This window comes from Corvus kubaryi, unplaced genomic scaffold (genome assembly GCF_017639235.1).
Source record: "Corvus kubaryi isolate FWS band 111438036 unplaced genomic scaffold, C.kubaryi_AGA036_p1.0 37391, whole genome shotgun sequence".
Classification (NCBI taxonomy): Eukaryota; Metazoa; Chordata; class Aves; order Passeriformes; family Corvidae; genus Corvus; species Corvus kubaryi.
The window spans coordinates 3,564,333-3,586,062 of record NW_024581130.1 but is presented as its reverse complement, the minus strand read 5'-3'; the positions used below and the strand labels follow the sequence as shown (position 1 = coordinate 3,586,062).

Below are 21,730 nucleotides of genomic sequence, written 5' to 3'. Positions count from 1 at the left end.
AGAAGGATGAGTGTGCTCTAGGGGAGAGCTGAATATTCTTTGAATCCTGGTGTACCTTTCTGTTTCTGAGAAGGCTTGTAGGTGACGCAGGTTGTGGAAATCCTTTCTAATTGCACTTGTTATTACTAATGGCAAAAGCCAAGCTATTTTTCTTTCCTTCTAAGTTGAATCTCAAGTGGAAAATAATTCCAGCAAGCCTTTTGCTGCAGAAGCTGCAGCTCGCAGTCCTAAAATGCTTATTGTTTCATAGCTTTGCAGTAGAAAGCAGTCCCTGTTTTGTCTAGAATTCTTTTTCTTTTTTTTTTTTTTTATTTCACAGAGTTTATTTTTTGAGAGGGCATTTAATGTCCCTGCCTGTCATGATAGATGGAAGCCTAAGAAATTTGAAAACTAGATGAATACAAAGATTTCACCATGTACTGAAGTGGAGTCTGGGTTTTTCTTTTCACTGTGATTTGCACTCAGGTCTGTTTTCTCAGTTCTAGCTGGGGGGGGGAGGAGAATTTATCCAAGAATTTTACTTCCATAATTTAAACAGTTTCAGAACAGTGGTTATGCCAAAGCTGTGACCTGAGGTCAAGTCTTAATTTTGAAACAAGCAAGACCCTGGGACTTTTGCTGCGGGCCCCACTGAATATGCACGCCTGACTGCTGGAACTTAAATGCTAACGGAGTGTCAGCTCTTCCCAGACAGCTTTATTTCATGTTTATGTGCAACGTGAATAATGACACGTGCAAAAATGCTGGAACTTACTAGCTGAGAATCTAAAAGGAGCAGGTTTGAAAACTGTCACACTGTTGATTGTGTGATCACTACTGTGATGTAGCAAAGGCAAACCAGCTTAGTTTAAATCTTTGTCAAAGAACTGTGGAATTGTTTAGACTGAGTCTAAGATTGAGTCCAACTCAATCTGTTAAGTCAGCACTGCCAAGGTCACCACTAAACCGTGTCTCAAAGTGCCACATCAACATGTCTTTTAAATACCTCCAGGGATGGTGACTCCAGCACTTTCCTGGGCAGCCCTGATCCCTCACATTAGCCATTGACTCGCATCTCTGGTATGTAAATGCAAGATTTTTTTGTGTCCTCATTTTTAAATTATATGAGTGAGATTCACAGAATTGCATAGATCCATCCTTGTTTCGTTGCATTTTCAGAATTCCAATCAGTTTGCTCCCGTCTGGGAGCAGAGTTAGGTCAGAAATAGATACTTTTGAGATAACCACCCCAGGAATTTTCACATAAAGCCTGAGGAATATATAACTTGGTCAACTTAATATTGTAGAAGCATTATCAGTAATCTTCTCCTTCCCATCTGTGATTCTGAACTCCATATCATTACTTTGATATTTCATGTTCTCCAATCCATTAACATTTAGGATATGTAATAGGGGCCAACACTTATACAAGTACAAGGAATTCAGCAAGATTATAGGATTGGGTTTTCCAACGCAGATTTTAAAAAGATTCACTGGAATCTGAGGTGCTACATGGTATACCTGTGGGTTTTTTTAATTGGTGAAGGTAATTTAAAAGTGAAGCAACTTGGTATTTTCAGAAAGAGTTGCTGTATTAGCAGTTTTTAAGAAGAATGAGAGAGTTCTTTAACATTGGTGAAAATTTAGAAATTCTTTCTTTTTTGACAGCTAGGACTATAATTGTTTAAGATCAGAACACTTTTCAAGTTTGCAACAAAATTGCAATATAAATTAACTGTAAAGCAATTTTCCTATTATACAAAAGTATCAAGAAAGGACAAGGTTAGTCTGAGTAGTGCACAAATGCTTTCTGGAAAAAAAAATGGGTGTTTTTAAGGACTTGAATAATTACCATTGTGGATTTTGGAATGTAATTGTTCTGTAGTATGCAATTCTGTGTTATTTGAAAATATTTTGCTTCTCTGGTTAAATATTGGTTCTATTTATTATTTCAACATTTTATGAATATTTTGTTGTCTCTGGGGATTTTCTATGCATTTTATCAGCTGAATAAATGAAGTAATTCACAAACCAAATGTCTCTTGCTCTTGATGGCTTTAGGGGACCTTGTCATTCCCTGTAGCCTTTTCTCAGGCCCAGCTGTGTGGCTCTGAAATCACTTGGCTGGTAATTAGGTATTTATCAGATTGTTTCTGAAAAGGGATGAGACAGTTATCTGACACAATTATCTTTGAAAATTGAATCCCTCTTTTCTGGTGCTGCTGAGGACATTCAAAGATACTGTGAATGTTTAAAGCTTAATGCCTTTGAAAAACCCTTGCTTTTCTACATCAGGTATAGCAGAGGAGTCAAAATGCAGTTAAAGGAGTGATTTGGGGCTTTTTTTTTTTAACCTTTCAGATACTGGATTTTCTCTCCAACAAATGTTGTTTCTTTTCCAACGCAGCTGTACTTGGAAACACTTTTGACAACAACCACTTCTTCAAATATCCGCCACTTAATAGTGTTTGAAAAATGTTAGTATTTCTTACAAATCAAGAAACTACTAATTACATCAAGACATTACTAATTTATTTTTTCCTGTTAAAAAAGTGATGAGTGTATAGTTCTAGAAAACACAGTTCCCAAACACTGTCTTGAAAGTCTTGGTAGCTGAGACACGAGTCTTTTGTTTAATTTGCTAAAGAACAAAAGGAGATAGTGCATCAACAATATAAGGTATGAGAGTTTTTGCTTTATTTAGATCAATCCTTGGTTGTGCACAAAATTTTTAAACATTTTGCCAGGTTTTAAGATTTTTCTGTTGGACAACACAGGCCTCATTACACTGTTACTGAATTTCTCATACAATTAGATTATTTTCAAAACACAGTATTTCTTTCAAGAAGTTCAGACCTCCTTGAAGGAACCTGTTGAAGTTTGAACTGGAGGTACTTAATTCTTGTACCACTTATGTGCAAAAGGAGTTTGTAGAATGGAAAGGTGGAATTGACTGATATAATAGGAGTAGAGCACCACTTTCTTTCTTCCTGACATTCACAAGTAGGAGACTTCTGAACTGAGAAACTTCCAGGCTTGAGAAATTAGGAGGAAAATATTTCATATCATACATGTTGCCTTCTTCTGAGTAGGTATAAACTAGTATGTGATGCTTGGCAGTCTTGTAATTTAGGTTCAGAATAATGTGGAAGTTTTACTTCTTGGTTGTTGAATTACAGTCGGAAAAGGAAAAATCTCACTATAACAAGGCCAAGCATTTAAAAGATAGCAATCTTACAGATAATTCATTCCTTTTGTTATCATTTTTATTCTTATGAATATCTGCAATTTCTTTGCAGATACCTTGCCTCAGTTACTAACCAGCTACTAACCAAGATTTGTTGGCTTTTTCTTTGCCCTCCCTGCTTTAATTTTGTATATGGTACCACATCCAAATCCAGGTCTGAATTCCATTCACTTTCTCATAGGGCTTTCTGTAGTGCTTTTAGTTACTACAGGGTTTGTTTCCCATTTGCTTGCTCACCCATATTAATAGACAGTGCCCAATTATGCAGAAAGGGAGACCCAGGCTGATTACAGGCAATAAAATTTTGAAAAATATGAAACCGCATTAAAAAACACCCCAAACAGCTGTTTCAAAAGTCTTGTGTTTTACAGCTGCATGGAGCAAGTCAGCTGAAGCTCCTTTTGATGGTAGTTCTGCTCCTTTGGCAGGCTTATTTTAATTATAGAGAAATTCCCTGTTGTCTGAGCATGAATTATGTGAGGCTTCCTGGCCACTATTGGGATGAACAGCCCGAAGTGGCACCTTCCTCTAAGTTTGAAGCACAAGTAAATTTTATCAGATTAAAGATCTCTAAAGCTACATCACATTTTCCTGTCACACAGGCACTTGTGTGCACTCACAGACTATCTTCCACTGTAAAACTCTTAGCTAAGACCTTGATGTCTTTCCCTCTCCCTCTCTTGAATAGCTTATTGAGAGTGATGACACGCACATCTTCACTTCTCCCATCTCTTCCCCCAGCTTTTAGCTATATCAGCAGTTTCCACAAAAAAAAAAAAAAGGCTAATTAGCAGAATGAAATCACTTTCTGGATTTGAGGAAAGTTTTGTTCAGTGAATTCACTGGTGACTGTTACCAATTACCTTTTGGCCTCTGATTGCTCCCCTGAGAGTGACTGAATATAAAATAGAGAACAAAATCTGCAATAGCCAGGGTCTGTGCAAAATAATAGTCTGCAAGTTAGAATTGATTTTTGCATTCCAGGGGAATAATCAACCTAAACACAACTCTCACAGTGATGACAGGCCATAGCTTACAATGCTGCATAGCATATTTAAGCATTCATCTCTCTGCTTGTTCTCTTTCCCTGTGGGATCATAAGGTTATTCCCCTAAAAATGTCGCCACAAGCCTCCTCAAATTTCTATTTATTGACTGTGAATTGAGAACTTTTCACAGGATAAGTGATTTTTTTTTGAATTCATATTATTTTTAATTTTTTTTTTCCTTTAAGCCCTAAAAGACCTCCCTGGCAGGCTATCTTCAGTCTGCCCCCACTCCAGGACCATTTGATGCTGACTGCTTTTCTAGTTACCCTGCACTACAGCTCCTGAGCATTTTGTGACCAGTTTTTAGTGAGAGGTTAGCCTTTCCTCATTCTGTGCAGGACACTTTGTAACATCCTGTTTCCCAAAACAGAATATGGATTGTTGATTTTGGTTCAATGGTTCCTAAGAATGGAAGCAGGATAATCACAGATGAGGCAGGAAAGTGATAATTTAGTTGCTCTGGACTGTGTCTTGTCAGGTTTTGTATATCAGGATGGAGTCTTCATGTTTATCTGGGCTACCTATTTCACTGTGCATTCACCCTTGCAGTAGAGAAGTTTTTTTTCTTATATCTAAGTGGAATCTTTGTGTTTCTGTGTTTCCATTTCTGCTTTTAGCCCTGTCAATGGCCACCACTGACAAGAGCTTGGTGCATTCTTTTTCATTCCATCACAGCAAGGATTTTTCCACATGGCTCAGATTCCCCCGATCTTCCCTGACTGAGAAGTTCCAGCCTCTCCCCAAATGACAGATGTTCCTAACTCTTAAACATTTTTGTGCCCCTCTGCTGAATTTGCTCCACTGTCAGTCTTGTGCTGGGGAGACCAGTGCTGGACCCAACACTTCAGGTGTGGCCTCACCTCTGCTTAGGAGAGGGAGAAGGACCCCCTCCTCCTACCCGCTGTACTCACTTTCCCAGAGTAGACCAGGATACCTTTGGCCTTCTTTTCTGCAAGACACAGTGCTACTCAACTTTTTGTCCAGGAGGAGCACTGAGTCCTTCTTGGCAGAGCTGCTTTCCAGGCAGTTGCCCTCTAGGGTATACTGGTGCCTTGGATTATTCCTCACCATGTGCAGGATTTGTGATTACCCTTTGAATTTCGTGAGAGGTTCCAACCTGCAGAGGTCCCTCTGGATAGTGGTACAACCACCTTCCACTCCTCCCGGTTCTGTGTCACCTGCAGACTTGCTGAGGGTGTACTCAGACTTACTGTCCGGGTAACTGGTAGAGATGTTAAACACTGTTGGACCCATTAGCAACCCCTGGGATGTACTGCAAGGGACTGGATGTACGGCTGGACTTTGTGATGCTGATAACAATCCTCTCTGCTGATCTAGCTTGTACCTCATTAGCTTCTTTATGAGGATCTTATGGAAGGAAGTGTCAAAGACCTTCTTATAGTCAAGATGAACAATACCCACTTGTCTCCCCTTATCTACTGAGCCAATCAACTCATCACAGCAGGCTTTCAGGTTAGTTAAACATGATTTTCTCTTTACAAAACCTCATTGATTACTGATCACCTTCTCATCCTTCCAAGCATCTGGAGATGGTCTCCAGAATGGGTTCATCCCTCACCTTCTCAGGGTTTGAGATGAGGCTAACAGGCCTGCTCTTCCCTGAATCCTTCATCCTGAAGACAGTGGCAACATTTACCTTCTTTTAGTTCTCAGGAGTCTCTCCTGTGCATCTGTCAGGTCCCAGGAACTGGTGGGGGTGTGTGTGTGTCCAGCTGGTTTAAGTGCTTCCTAACCTGATCAACCTCCACTGAGAGCAAATATTCCTTAGTTCAGACTTCTCTTCCAGTTCTAGGGTCCTGGGATTCCTGGAAGCTAGTCTTTCCAACAAAAACTGAGATAAAAGAAGGCACCAAGTACCTCAGTCTTTTTCATGTCCTTTGTCTCCAGGTCCCCCATCTCATCTCCCTGGTCTTTCTTTTGCTGTTTATGTATTTGCAAGGGTGCTTCTTGCTGCCCTTCATATACCATTTCAGACCACCTTCCAGGTGGGCTTTGTTTTCCCTGCATGCTCAGACACTAACTATATTGCTGCTGACAGAGCAGGCAGCAAAGACAGAGAGCAGGAAGCACTTGGTAACCTAATTTGAGTCCTTGAGAGAGACCAGCACTCTGGGGGTCAGGCAGGGGCAGGAGCCTGCAGAGCACTGTCACTTTTCTCAAGTGTTCTCAATTCTTTCCTGAAGACTATGGCAAAACCCCCGTGCAGCAATTTTTTCCATTTTATTCAGTCTTTACATTGAGTTGATTTTTGCTTAGTGTCAGCCAATGGGGAATGGATACCAGCTCCTCTTTGCTGCTTCAGGGCAGCTGCAGTGTGAATGGCAGTGGTGGTGGGGAGAACGTGACACACGACCAGAGAATCTGGAGTCTTGGGGAATCCCTTAGAATGGATTGCTTGGGAAGTTTGGTTCTATTTTGATTCTGTTGAGTGATAAGCATCAACCCCTTTAAGGGAAGAGCCCTACCTGGCCTATTTTTTTTTTTTTTGGTGTCACATATGAGACACCAAATACACAAATATGTGTATTTCTGAAAAAAGAAACCAGATGAAATTGCTTCTAATGCACCTGAAGAGTCATTTTAAAAACCCAGACACAGATAATGCAATTAATGGGATAATTTTTTTTCATTCTATTTACACTCCTTAAGAGTCCACTTCATGTTCCATACCTTTCATCGCACATTTATATTACATTATAAATGTACTGCTTCCTTACACAGAAATCCTGTTCTGCTGCTCCCTGTCTCACTGATGTACTCCTCCCTGAGGAAGGCTTCTTTGTTCAAGTTGTCCTTTAAACAACATTAACCTCAGTTTGTATGGTCAGACATGAAGGAAACATTAGAGATTAGCAGAATTTCTGGTGGAGAAATTGTTTGTGAGACTGAGACTGGTGGCAGAAAAAGTGGTTTTTTTGTCATATATTTGGCTCCTTACACTGAACTTAAGTACAAGGGGATGAGCATGGACACAGCTTCCTTTTAATTCGAATCATAGTAGGTGAACTATTCCTGTGGTACTGCTTAGGTAGTAAATATACCATACAGAGATCAAGTCAGTTACAGTCTGGCTGAGACTGTTCTACATACAAGTTTGTCATCTGCCAGCTTAGAAATGTAAATTGAGCACATTCAATACATCACTATAATTAATAACAATAAATATTTTACTCTTGGGTTTCTCACTGCATTAAAAAACAGACAAGTCACAGCTCAAAGTAAAGTGCAAATCTTGCATCATAATTGTTAAAACCAGTTGTTAACAAGAGATTCTTAAAAAGCAAATATTTGGGAGTACTAAAAGATTAGATGAGGTGAGCTTCATGAATGTCTGCTGAAACTGTGACTGAAAGGATCATGGTTCAGATCCATAGATATATTGTACTGGTAACTACTCTGGTTTAAATAGATTTATGTTTTTGAGCTGCTTTGATCTTGATAGAGTAGATATACTTTATAGCAGAAAATGAGCTAGCCAGACTTTTTCCCCTAATTCATCAAATCCTAGTTATTTTTGGTCCTAAATGGACGCAGTTGAGACATTGTATGACAGTGTTTCTTTCTCATTCTCCTGGAACTTTAAATAAATTTAGTTTAACATAGGATGTTTAAAATAGTAGAGGGAAGTTCTTCATTTCAGTGATCTATAACTGTACTGATAGTAATGCACAGAAGGAGTAAGTTCAGGAGTAGTATCAGTCTAAACAGAGATGATGAGATTATCAGAGATGATAACCATGTGTCTGACTAATGGCAAGGGGATTGGAAGTATGGGAAGGACCATGCCTTACCTGCAGGCCTAACAATGCATGACAAGCTTTAAAAAATTCCACTTCCAACAATAGTTAACCTTGCTTCAAAAAGAAGATTTGCAATACTTTTTTTCACTGTTCAGTGAAATTTTGCCAGTCTACTCCTAAATGTTCAGGTACATGGCAAATGAAAATTCTGTCTCCTGCTGTAGATAAACAATCTTCTTTAGCATAATATTTACCAAAGTGCACAGATTTTATAAAGGGAAGTTATTTTTATAAGTTAGAATCTTAATCACCTGACTTTTGTGTCTATTCTCTCTACTCAAGAGACTGTGAAAATCTAGTCTTGGTAAGCTGGTTACATAAGAGAAGCATCAATAGTTATCAAATTCTTTTAAAAACTCCAAAGATATGAAAATAAAACCGGCATTGGTTTTGATCTTGTCTGTGTCTTTGCTTCTGCACTGGCCATAGTGATAAATAGCACTAGACTTTGGAAGTGGAAGAAAATAATTGATTAGACCTTTTCTCTGCATTTGCTATAGTACTTCTTTCCCCTCTGGGCTTGTGCAGTTTAATTTGCCATTGATTCTTTAATGATTACAATGTCATAGAGAAGCCAGTGTTTATCTTCATTGTGCACTCTGGACAAGGCACTGGATCTGAATCTTTTCTTGCACATTCTGGTGTAGGTCTGTGGCCATTTCATACAGAGTGAGCTGAGGTCTCAAGCCAACTGAAGTGTCTGTGATGAGTGCATCTTTCGCCTGTCACTGGCAACACCTAATTAGTGCCGGTTCTTATTCTGCAGTATTAGTTTTGTGGGTCAGACACTGAAAGACTAATTGCAGAGAATTGCATCTGAGTCCCTTTGACTGCAGTATATTTCCAGGTGTTTCTTCCATTTTAGTGTAGTGCAAGGATTGTGGCACTGTGGCAGTAGATGATGAAAAGAAAGTCCTGTTTCTCTTTTGCAGGACTCAGTTTCTATCTGCAAACCATTCTGATGATAACTCTTTCTACTTTATCTTTCCTGTGATCAGGGCTACTCTTTCAGATGCACTGTAGCCTAAATAAAGAGAATTAGCCTCCTATTCAGGATCCTTTTCAAGGAATTTCTACAGGAATTGTTTTTAAACTGTAGGTTAAAAACCTTTATTTTCATATCAAAATGATTTGGTGTCATGAAAGGTACCCTCACTGAAATTTTCTGTAAGAATAATATTTTTAGTAACATTCAGATAATTTCAGGTGTTAGAATGAAATATATTCCAAACATAAGCTCACAGGCAGAATAAGAGGGTGGAAAAACTTTTGACTAAACAGCCAAGCATTCATGGTCAGAGATCCCTGTGGAGCCCTGTCATATACAGGGATTAAAAAGATGTCATAATCTACCAGTTAAGTAAATGCAAGAGAGAGGTATGGAAAGAGAAAGTGTTGGATTCATGCACGACATACCTTCACAGAGAAGGTGAGTGCCCTAAAGTATGTTCCTGGGATTCATCTCTCCCCCGCAATTTTACAGTTGGGGTGAGCTGACCTTGGCTAAAGAGCAAAATTTATTTCTGATTAAAATAGAGTTGGATGGTGAGAAAAAAAGACAAAAATTAAAACTCTCCCCCTTCCGCTCTTCCTGTTTTTCCTAGATTCAACTCCATCCCTTCATCCTCAACTCCTCTACCTCTGCTACCCCACCTCTTTCTGGAGCGGGTCAGGGAGATGGGGGATAGGAGATTGTGCATAAGAGCTCCTCTATGTCTCTCCTTCTTCCTCCTCACACTTTCCCTCTGCTCGAGAGTAGTTACTTCCCGTGGGCTGCAATCCTTCATGACAAACCTGTTCCTGAATGGACTGCAGCTTTCTCCAGGGAACATTCACCTGGGGCCCCTCCATGGGATGCAGTACGTATACCTGCTCTCCAGCACAGTCCTCTCCAGGGCATGCACAGGAATCTGTTCAGGCACCTGGAGCACCTCTTCTCTCTCCTCCTGCCTTCACCTCAGTGTTGCTTTACCTCACAATATAATGAAAAAAGTAAATCTTGAAGTGAAAGTGGTTTTCTTGGCTTTTGTTTGATGAAGCAAGATCAAAGGGCTGCCTCTTCTGCTTTGTCTTAGAAGCAATACAGTCTTGTGTTTGAAGAAGAAAGTAAAGGTGAAGAAACCATGGGAGTCTGAAACTAAAGTAGTAAATAGTTTTACAGAGTAAACCTGTATTACTGAGCAGAGAAAGAGATGGATTTTCTAAGGGCCTGAGCTTGCAAATCCTTATTTCAGTCTTGGAGTCATGAATAGCATTTAGAGCAGCATGTAACACCTTGGCCATTAATTGCTGTTAACTCTGCCATTAAGAGCTGTCAAGCTGCTTGCAACAGAAGAGCAGCCATACAAGTGATAAGGGAAATTAAAAGAATGGGAATGGAAGGAACCTGGAGTTTTTGTGTGCACTGTGGCTGAAATAAGAAAAAAAAGTAAAATATTTTGTAGGATACAGGCAACTGTAATAGGAAATGGAGTGTTATTATTTCTAGTTGCTAAGATAATAGAAGCACAGGTACAACACAAAAAAGAAAATTTAAAATGTGCCTTGTGTAAGAGATTGAATCTGTTCACATTACACTTATTTATGCATTTTTGAACATCCAAAGGTGTCAGGTGGCACTGAATGCTCCCAGTAATCACACAACTCTTCAATCTGTAGTCATTAAATATGTATTAGGTTTACAGATGAAACTCCCCTGTCCCAACAGATTGAACAAGTGACTGGTGTCACTATAGTTTTCTTCACTATTATGATTATGTCTGCTGGCATTTGGGTAATATAGGAGTCATAATCCAAACTGGTCATCCCTGAGTATGCATTAGCGACAGAAGAGGGAAATAAGAAGTGTAGTTGTAAAGTTATCAAGGTATAACAGTTATTTATTGCTGGAGTAGATTTTGATGTGTCAATGTAAATCAGATTTACAGTTGTTTGGTGGTCTCTAGTTGTTGGTTAGGGTCAGGCAATTTAACACACCTCATAACTTGTCAGACACTTAAAATAGTGTCTCTTTTTGTCATGGGGAGCTTGATGTGAACCCTGCATACTATGGAACATATGGAATACTACATTCTCATGCATTTGGGTTTGTATTGATAGAAGGGCCCTTTAATAAACCAAAACACTCAAAAAACCTCCCCCAAAGCAAAACAGTAAATCAGATTTCAAATTGTGTTTATTTAATTATCTAGAAAACATCTTACTGTTCTTAGAAAGCTACTGAAATAATCAGAAAAATGTATTTTAGAAAGCTTTAGAGGAGAGGCCTGGAGGCCGTGGGGTCTCCCTCTCTGGGGACATTCCAAACCCACATGGATGCATTCCTCTGTAACCTGCTCCAGGTGACCCTCTTTGGCAGGGGAGTGGGACTGGATGATCTCCAGAGGTCCCTTCCAACCATAACCATTCTGTGATTTCTGGACAGTTCTATACTAAACACTAACATAGGTGAAGAATAAAAAAATTAGTAGGATGAGCAGAGATGACTATTAAGCACTGGTAGAGCTGTGAATGCTTTTTAATCTACAGGTGTGCTGGTCAGAAAAATGAGTCTGAAAGCCATATTTTTGTTACAAGTATTTTGATTTTTTTTTAATTCAAAATGTTGTCTTCCTTCATAAGATTCCATTTTCTTCTCAGTCAGATGAAAATTTTCCACCCTTAAGAACATTGAAACTCACCAGAAGGTTGTCTTAATTGTTCAAGTTATTATTGGGTAAAATTATCCCTAATCCTCATTTAGCAAAACATAATTTCAAAAGAGGACTAAAGTAAAGTTTTAACCCTGCTTTCATAGTAAGTTGAATAGCTGAAATCCTTAACAGTGTTTTCAACTTATGCAAGAGTTCAAGTATTTCCTTGTACTGTGATGGATTAAACATGCACTTAATTATCTTGCTGAAGTGAGCAATTTCTTTAATAACTTAACAACATGCGGCATTTTAAAATACATGTGTGCACTATGGGGATCCTCATGTCTCCCTTTAAAACATCTGGGTTTGGGTTGTCTGCTCTGCAAGCATAGTTAATATTCTGGTTGTGGTTTTCAACTGCTTAACTGTTAGGTAATTTAACATTATTTTAATAGCTAAAGCTGTATTGAAACCAACATTCTTCATAGACAAAACCGTTTGGAAGTACCTCAATTTATCATTAATTCTTCTGCTCTTATTTCCATTGTGTATTGCAGGTGACATTTACGTTAGCACTGCCGAGCTGGTGTAATGCAAGGAGGGACACATCATGAAATGGAAACATTATCCTCTTCTGGCTGTGGTAGCTGTATTCAGCCTTTCCAGATGCCATCAGTTACTGGGTCAGCTCATTCCAGGTAGGTACCTTTTCCTTCAAAATAAATGTTCGTGGTTTTATGCTCTCCATGTGAGTGTGTGCATGAATATACCTGACGTTCTCTCTGGGTGTTAAAACACATGCGTATGTGTGGAGTTAAGAAAGTTGTGAGTGTATCTGCATGTGTAACACACAGAATTTGATAATTTAATTGTATTGTCTGTGCTGTAAGGGTTGGGGGTTTTTTGACTGTAAAGGAGAATGTGGAAAAGGAGTGGTGTAAAAATATAAGTATGAGAAGGTTAAGGTGGCTATTAAAGCATTCCTTTGATTAGCACAGTTGGTGGGGGGAAGATATAGAGTGCAGAAACAGACTTCTATATCAAAAAGAATTGGAAATCTATAGAGAACCTTCCTGATGGAGTAAAATAGCAACTGGGAAGTGCTGAGATGCGGTGTTTCAGGGAGGCCCTAGAGATCAGGGATTGTTTTGGTGCTTGTGTATGGCAATTCTTGCTAGTGCAGAGAGGAGTAGTGTGTATAAAAATGGCAACATACTCTTCATAAAGGTGGTGGTGGTTAAATAGAGAATCTGTATCACTTCAGCAAACAGTGGATTTTTGTTCTAGTAACATGAAACCAAATGTGTTTTGTTGTATTGGGCTTTCTTTAAGAATAAATCTGTAAAAGCACCTTCCAAGTAATTCTGAATAAGTTTCAATATTTGTAAAGAAAAATCCAAACAAACTTTGATCAGTGCTGCTAATGATGTACAACCTTTCAGGAAAACTCAACAACTGTATAGAAAAAAAGTGACATGCTGGTTTTTACTGGTTGCTTTTTCTGCTTTGAATCTGAATAATAATTTAGAAGACTTTGTTGGCTGAATTTCTAGGTTGAATACATTGTGCATGAGAATTTTGTGGCTATACAATTCTTTTCCCTATGTCTCTGGGCAGCTAGCTCAAATAGACTACTGAATAAAAAGAGAAAAGGAAAAAGATTTCCTCAAGGATTTGTTCGCCTCTATCTAGTGGTGGTTCACAGAAAATAAAATAAGGAACTGAACTGTTATTTTTTTCCCCTGGTTTTGTTGGTTTCAAATGTAGAAAGACTCCAGAATAAAGGAAGATGTAAGTTAAAATTATCATTTTAAAAGTTTGACCTCAGACTTCAAACATAATCTCAAAGCAATTTACCTGTCACAAAGACATCTACTGCTCACTTTAAAAGGACTGCCTGCAGATCCAAATGTATTTGCATGATAGCTACCTCCATCCACTTGCATTGGTTTCAATTTAGTCATAGTTTTGTATTCTATACTAAAAAGACTGTTTTCATTGTATTACTTTTTCCATCAAATTAGTTTCGGAATAAAATCACAGGTGGCATTTTGATTTTTGTCCCTGCTTTGTTATTTTCATCACAGACCTCAGACTTGAACCAAGAGATTACTGTACTTGGCCAGACATCAGCATGCTGAGCCTTGCTGGCAGGGTGCCAGGAGTGTGATTATCACAAAAGATCAAATAAAGAAGGATTTTTTTTTTTCCTTTAAGTAGTTCATCCCATTCATTTTGCTCTTTTCATGTCTATTCCTTACACAAGCACGTCTCTTTTAATTTTTTTTTTCAATGTACAGAAAGAGAGAGAACTGTGAAAAATCTCAAACTTTTTCCTTAATTTAATAGGGGAAAAAGAAATAATGGTTCTTTAGAATTCTGATGTAGCCATAAAAAAAAAAAAAAAACCAGTACAGCAATAGGTAACAGTTTTCCTGAGGATTGCTAAAAGCAGCTGAAATATGCCATCATAGTACTACTAAATTGTGATATTTTATTTCAATAAAAAACATGCTTTTAAAATAACAAATTAAATTTATTTATTTTTAGATCATGTTATTAGGAACCTCTAAAAAATGAAATGTTATGATTTCAAACTCTCCAATTCCATCTTACCTAGAATGAATTGAAATTGTTCCAGCCTTACTGATGACATAGTCTGTCATATGAAATTAAAGCTATCAGAAATGTGTTAGAGCTTACCCTCAGATCTGGAATGCTCAGCTTCAGTAAAATGTGATGAATTTTAATGGTGGTCTCATAACTTTGAAACATTTGTTGTAGTTTTTTTGCTGAATCGTTTCATATATTCTTGTTGAGTCTCACTCTTTTGCATATGGGGTCCACAGGGAAGCACTGTCTCCCCCCTTTATTAAAATCACGGCTGAGCCTTTCATCTCATGTCATTACATCTTACCCCTAATTCACATATAAAATACACTCACAATTCCACTATGGCTGTCTCCTGAGGCATAAAGTATCTCTGCCTTGGCACATCTTTATTTAATCAGGGATTGAACATTATCTGGGAAAGATGTGATTTTTTTTTTTTCCTTGCCAGTTGCTCTGCATATTTAAAAGGTGAAAAACTTGATAGCTGATTTTAAAGTGCACTGATCTAAGAAAACATGGCATTAACTAATGCCCTGTTATGTTTAGATGCATATGTTGAGTTCTGTGTTTTCATTTAAGTCTTTAAAGTGTTTTAAAGTCACCAGTTACCAGATTGTCAAAAAAAACAAACAAACAAAAAAACCCCTATTCATCTGACATACAGCTAAAGATGTTAATAATTTAAACTTTTTTTTTTTTTTTCATTTTGACATCAATAACTGCACATTTACAAATTTTTGGACTGCTAATAAGGACAATATGAACATTCCTGCTGAATTTGGCTGGGTTTGGAACCTGGTTCTTTAGCAGTGAGTGTTGTGGAAGGGTTCTCCATCTGAACTGGAACAGTTGCCACTTATGTTGTCCCATTAATCCTGAGCTTCACAGAGATACCTGCACAAAGAAAGCCTTGTAAAAACATGACAAATTTGTCAACAATGCCAAAAATAAACAAGGAAAAATTTGGAATGCTCCTGATAGACTACAACAGATTTTTGCAATAGAATTCTTTGTAGATCTTATGTAGAGGAGGATGAGGAAAATACCTCTTTTGAACCCAGATTTTTAGACATTTTGATAGGAGCTTCTAGACCTCTGTGATTTACAAGTACTGTGCATTGTTTCTCCAGAAAAGAGATTTCCTTTAAGAGATGCAGATATAAAACAAAGCATAAGATATATATATAGCATACATCACTAAATATAAATTTGGTAAATTATTCATGGGAGTAAGGGCAAAAAAATATAAAATCAACAACCCTCTTTGGCAGTCATAGAAGCTTACTGAAGAGAATCAGTTCAGGATTTGACTTTTCCTGGGGCAGAAAGTATTATTTTAAATTTCTTTTTCCTTAATACTTCCTGGCTTATTAATGAAACACTACAGGAAATAAATTCCCATCCTACCTTATTTGCCTGTTTTCAACAGGAGACGGTTGTTCATAATGAAACTCCCATAAATTCAGACTGCTTGCACTGTAGCGTCTTAGAGGCAATGAAACAGAGGCTGTCTTTTTGGAAACTGAATACTCTTTCATTAGAACTTTTGTCAAGTCAATCATAATCCAGTAACATAAGTAACTGAGTTGTTAGGTATCATCTTTTTGGTTCTTTTAAATCACTGTTAACTTCTTAGTACTCCAAACTTTGTCATCTGGCTAGAGGAAACAAGATTTGTATTTTTGACCTACATGTAACTTTACTGAACTTGTTCTCTGAATGTGATACTTGGGATTTATATGTCTGATTGATACATTTTGACAAGAAATTCTATATTCTTCTAGTTTCCCTGCAGCTTGTGAAGGTACCTTGAATAAACGGTTCCTAGCACTGGAAGATCTTAATTTGCTGCTTCATAAAGAAAATCAGGGTCTTGTAATGTGCATTCAGGCATTCTCCTGTACTTTTTTAAAGTGCCTGAATGGATTTTCAATCAAATATTCAAAATAAATCTGTCAATGACTGAACAAGGCATTGAATAGTTCAGACAAAAGATTTAGCTAGTTTTGTGGTTATGCAGGTCTTTTTCTGAGAATAATGTTTAAAAAAAGAAATGTTCAGCCAAGCTCAACCAACCCATAGTTTATCTATTGGCTGTCTTTTGGCACAGGCTGAGAGGCAAAGAGAACTGAATGCTTAAATTTCCTGATCATAAAGATGTGAAGGAAGAGGGAAGACTCACTGAGCAAAGGAAATTCAGTGATCAGTGCTCTCTTGAAACTTCTTGAAGAGTGGTGGATATGGGTTGAAATTCCTTCAGTGGGGAGGTACTTGAGGATAGTTTTCACCTTTTCTGAGTAAGTGATCCAAGAGCTAAGCTCATATTAAAAAAAGATGGCAGGGGTTTTGGTGTTTTTTTTTTTTCTTGTTATAAATTTGTATTGTTTGAAAGTAAAGTGATGTTTGTAACTATTTTGAGATGAACCACTAAGCCTTCCAAAGCTTGATTTTTAGGTCACAGAGAAAATAAGGCAAATGACAGAAGGATTAAAAAAAACCAAACAAAAACTTAGATAAAGCTGCACCTTCTCAGGTACAGAGCTATAAACCCCAGAGTAATGTTAACTCTGAAGAAGGAAGGATACAATTTAAGAGAGTCAGATTTTTAAAAATAGGTCCTCAAATTCCATGCAAATTCCACATCTTTCCTTGAATCTGAGCCCAAGTAAAGATAACCTTTATCTATTTTTTATTAAATACATGCCCATAGATATGAGTGGAAGTGTGTAGCTCGGATGTAGAAACACTCATGGAATCAGGGAAGTCATTAAATTTAACGGCACATCGAAGTCATTTAGTCTGGATACACTCTTTCTTTTCCCTCCATGTGCACTCATGAATGACAACTGGAGAGAATTCATCACCCCTTGCCCTGCTGGCTGTGCTCTCACTAAAACATCCCAGTATGTTGGTAGCCTTCCCTAGGTCAAGGGCACAGTGCCAGCTCAAATCCAGCTCACCAACCAGGCTCCCAGATTCATCTTGTCATGCTCTTAACTTTCCATCACATAACTTCTACTGTAGAGAGCATAATCATGGAGGATGTGTTCTGTTGACAGACTGGAGTGGCAAGAAATATTGCGTTTTGGTGCATGTTCTCTGGTAATTTTGTTTTCACAGCCTTTATGAAATGTCAATCTTGGCCATAAATTACATTTTTGTGATCCTAATTTAATATAACAGTGACAAATGCATCTGTAAGTGTTGTGTAGCAAGGGGTGATGATTTAATGTATTGCTTCCACTTGTAAGTGCCACCAAATTTGTAGATTGTGGAAGTCAAGGTCAAATTCAGGGAGAGTAGACAGACAGTTTAGGCCTTGCTTGGGGCCAAGGAACATGTGGAAGGATGTGCTTCTATCATGCACATCCAATTAACTTGGAATAGACAGAAAATAGTTGTCAATTCAGAACTGAAAAAATAAAAAAATAAACCAAAACCCAAACACCACTCACATTTTTGCTAGACCCCCCCCAAAAAGGGGTTCTGAGTAAATAAAAAGAAAATTAAGAAATTGAGAAAAACTGCAATCTCTGCTCCCGTAAAGACCATGTTTGTGTTCACATCTGCCTTTTCCATCTCTTTTATCCCTGCAACGTTCATAGGCCATCCTGAAACCTCTTGGAGGAAGAAAGAACTGCCAACTGAGATAGTTTCATTTGACCACAGCTTTTCTTGTATGTGTGTGCTATGCCTTTGTAAATATACGTAATGGCATACAATTATCAGTTAGTAACTCTTAAGACTGGAAAGTCATCTTGCTTCATGGAACATTCAGCTTTTTTTGAAGTGCAGAACAATATGTCATCCTTTTAGAATATTTTTTAAATGTCCTAATATTCATGAACTAATGCTAGACCCCATTATGTTGTGATACAGTGTATTTGTTATCAAGGAAATATTATGATGTTTCCATGGTATGATATTACCATGCATAATTTCCGTTATGGCTGTTCAAATGAGATTAATTAAGAACACAAGAGATAATAATTTCTTGTTATCAGGAAATGAAAAGTAAGTAGTAAATCTCGTAGAATATTTTCAGTTAATATACCTGCACAGCACTCATGTAATTTTTCTAGTAATCCATCCCTACCGATAGAAGTAAAAGCAAATAGTATTTTTTAAAATAATTTGGAATATTGTTACCAAATTTTAAATACTTTCTGACTCAATCAGATTATATGCCGGCTGTATTTTACAGTTTTGTCATTTATCCACCTTTTTCAAAGTATTCAGAACGTTCACGTTTGTGGGCTTTTTTTGTGTGATCTTAGGTTTTCCCTATTGGGTAGTAGGGTTAGTTTTGTCTTGTTTTTTTCATTGTTTTGGGCTTTTTGTGATTATTTTTTTCTGGCTCCTCTCCCTTTAGAAACCTTTGGACAGGATGACAAAGGTTTCTAATACCTATTAGTAGAAATATTGTGCCTGCAAAGAGGACATATATTAAAAGGGGAAAAAAAAAAAAAACAGCACGTGCCTTGCCTTCCAGAGATTGTCACTGTGTACACTGAGGTCTTAATAAATAAAAAGATTGCCAGCTGTACTTCAATTCACAGCTTCTTTATTAGCCTTTAAAAAGAAATAAATAAAGCATGATGCTTTATTTAATTGTCTGAATAGATGGAGACAAACCAAGAGGCACAGTCAGCTGCAAGACACTTAATGAAGAAATCCCTGTTTTTAATCTAGCTGCAGAAGACACAACTCTTGTGCTTTGATGATGTGGCCTTTGTGATGAACCTGGCTGGAAAACCACATGTGCTGCACCGTCTTCCTAATTAAGTCATCAAAATGCACTGGAGCAACCGGAGTGACTTGCGTAGACCAGTATAAGTAATTTTAGTTCCTCTATTGCTTGGTTAATAGAAAGTGGCACTGTTCTAGATTATGACTGATAGAGGTGAGATGCTACAGCTGCTGTCATTGTGCCTGTAGGTAGGTGCCTTTATGAGCTGTTTGTGTGTAAGAAGGAGCACTTTGCTTTGTTTGCCTTTCTTTTCTTTTGCTTTTCAAGGATGTAATCTCAGAGGCATTTCGTCCCTTTTTTTTTCTCAAGAAGCTGATGTCTGTGATTTTTACTCAAAATATACTGATATTCTACCTGTTTTGGATGCACTGGCAGAGCATTCACCAAAACTGATGTCAAAATCAGGATTTGGGAAGGCTGCCCACTAACATAAATTTTAAGATAAACAAGAAGAAAAAAATTTCAATAACAATCATGGGGATATAAAAAAGTTTAAGTACATATAGTAAGGATGTAATCAGTTTTTCTATATGGACTTGGTTGGCCACAGCTAAGGATTTTGTAAATGCGTAGACCAGAATCTGAAGTTTGTATTAGTAAAATTTTTGGTAAATACTTATTCCTTGTTTCATGAATAGTTTTACTTGAAGCACTTAGGTTCTTGGCAACAAAAATATACTGATTATGGCAATGACATAATTAGATTTTGCATACCTTTTATATGCCTTATAAACTTAGGTTGCAAAGCTTTTCTAGTTTACGTAGCTCTGTGACCCTCCTAATTTGATAGCAAGGTTACTATGCAGGCATTTGCACATGAGAATTTAAGAATAATACATTTGCTTAAATTCTTTAATAAAGATTATGTTTCATATGGTTAATGGAGAAACTGGCATAAATGCTCTGTGTATATTTGGAGATAATATAAATAGAATTTTCTCAAGAAGTAGTTCTACCTGTTTTAAAATCAACAAGGATAGGTGTTTCTTTATGTAATTTTTCAATTATCCTGAGAATAATTTTCAGTTAGAAAAGTAGAGCACAAAATGGCATAGTCTCTATTGAATCTAATATTTATTTAGATGATCAATCTGTTAATGCTTCAAAGCAATTTCATGTCTTTAACATCAATTATAAAACTAATTTCAGTCATATCAGTAAAAGAATGTAACAATTTACAAGGGTGTTTTCACTTATGACTACTCAAGGGGTTACAGTAGACATATCTAGACTTGCTAATTTATTTTCAGTGCTGTGAAATAGAGTGTCTAGAGATGCTTTGTTAGATATTTTAATAAGTGTTGAACATATTTGCAGAATTCCTGCCCTGACAGAGGGTGATTTATATGCACCTGTATCTGCATATGCAGAAAAAAAAATATCCTTTTGTCAGTCTGCCACCTTATTTTTGCATAAATGAAACAGGAAATTACTCCCTTTTGGCTAATCTGAATTTTAAATCAAAGTGAGATTGGTGAAAGAAACAAGTCTTATTTTAAGCTTGTTTTGCAACCTTAACTGTTGAGTTAGATTGACAATAACTTTATTCTAAGTATTTATATTGTGATGGTATTATCAGTACACCATTGTGTAAATAACTATTCTGCATCTTCTGTATTCCAAACATTTTTACAGCATTTTATAAATGTTTATAAAAATCCTTTACTTTTCTCTAAAAGTAAAGGTTTAAGAATCACCACATATTATTTTTGACCCAGAAGAAAACTTGTATATGGCCCATAATCAGAGGAGTCAATACTTTACATTTGATAAATTTAGCAGTATAAGGCTGTAGCTACTGCAAGTTTCAGTGAGTTTCTTTTTTTGTTAATAGATATTAAATATTTTTCCTACATTAATTATTGTATACTAATGATTAAAATAGCATCAAATATTGTGTGTTAGAATATTATTGTTACTATATGTATTCTATGTATTCACTACTACTAAGTCAGTCGCCTTTCCTCTGCTGCATGAAAACAAAGAAGCACCTATCCTTTACAAATGTGTTCTGCTCAAGGCATTGTTACAGGCTACCACAAAGATAAAAGAACCCTTAAAAGTGCTGGAAAGCACATCTGGTTAGCCATTTGCTGTTAAGTTCTCATGTTTAGACATTGCTTTAATTACATTTTGGGTGTGTTTTTTCTTTGTGTTTGGTTATTTTTTTTTAATTCTCTTCCCAACGTTACCCTAAGGGTAAAATTTAATGATGTTATTTAGAACTTGGTTTTTAAATCAGATCATAAATGACTGAGGTTTTAAGCCTACTTCATTTTGACACACAGACAACCACCAAGGTCACACTTTTAATATATGAAAATATGAAAATAAGAAGGCAGTTTTTGGTAAGCAACAAAAGGATTCTTGTGCAGCTTTTTTCTTCCTTTCCCTCTGTCTTTGCAAAATGGATCAGTTATGCCCTTCAAGATTGCGTTCACATGCAGTACTTACAGTAAGATTAAACAATTTCCAGTTCTCCTTATATCCATCTGGCACTTAAAAATAGAGGTGAAAATTTAAATGTTCGGTTCATGTGTAATACCATTTCAGAAGACATGCTTTGTTATAGTCACTAACACTCATCAGAGGTCATGGCACTGACCTAGCACAGAGCTGACCACTTCTGCTTTTTGAAAA

At 37.1% G+C, this 21,730-nt stretch overlaps 1 protein-coding gene across 1 annotated transcript in view; it reads left to right on the top strand.

Annotated features, from left to right (window-relative positions):
* ROBO1 (roundabout guidance receptor 1) overlaps positions 1-21,730 on the top strand; it is a 699,448-nt gene that overhangs the window by 77,221 nt on the left and 600,497 nt on the right. The window contains exon 2 of the mRNA XM_042037872.1: positions 12,285-12,425. Within this exon, the coding sequence (XP_041893806.1) occupies positions 12,338-12,425 (88 nt within the window). The 5' untranslated portion in view covers positions 12,285-12,337. The remainder of the gene's footprint in view (positions 1-12,284; positions 12,426-21,730) is intronic.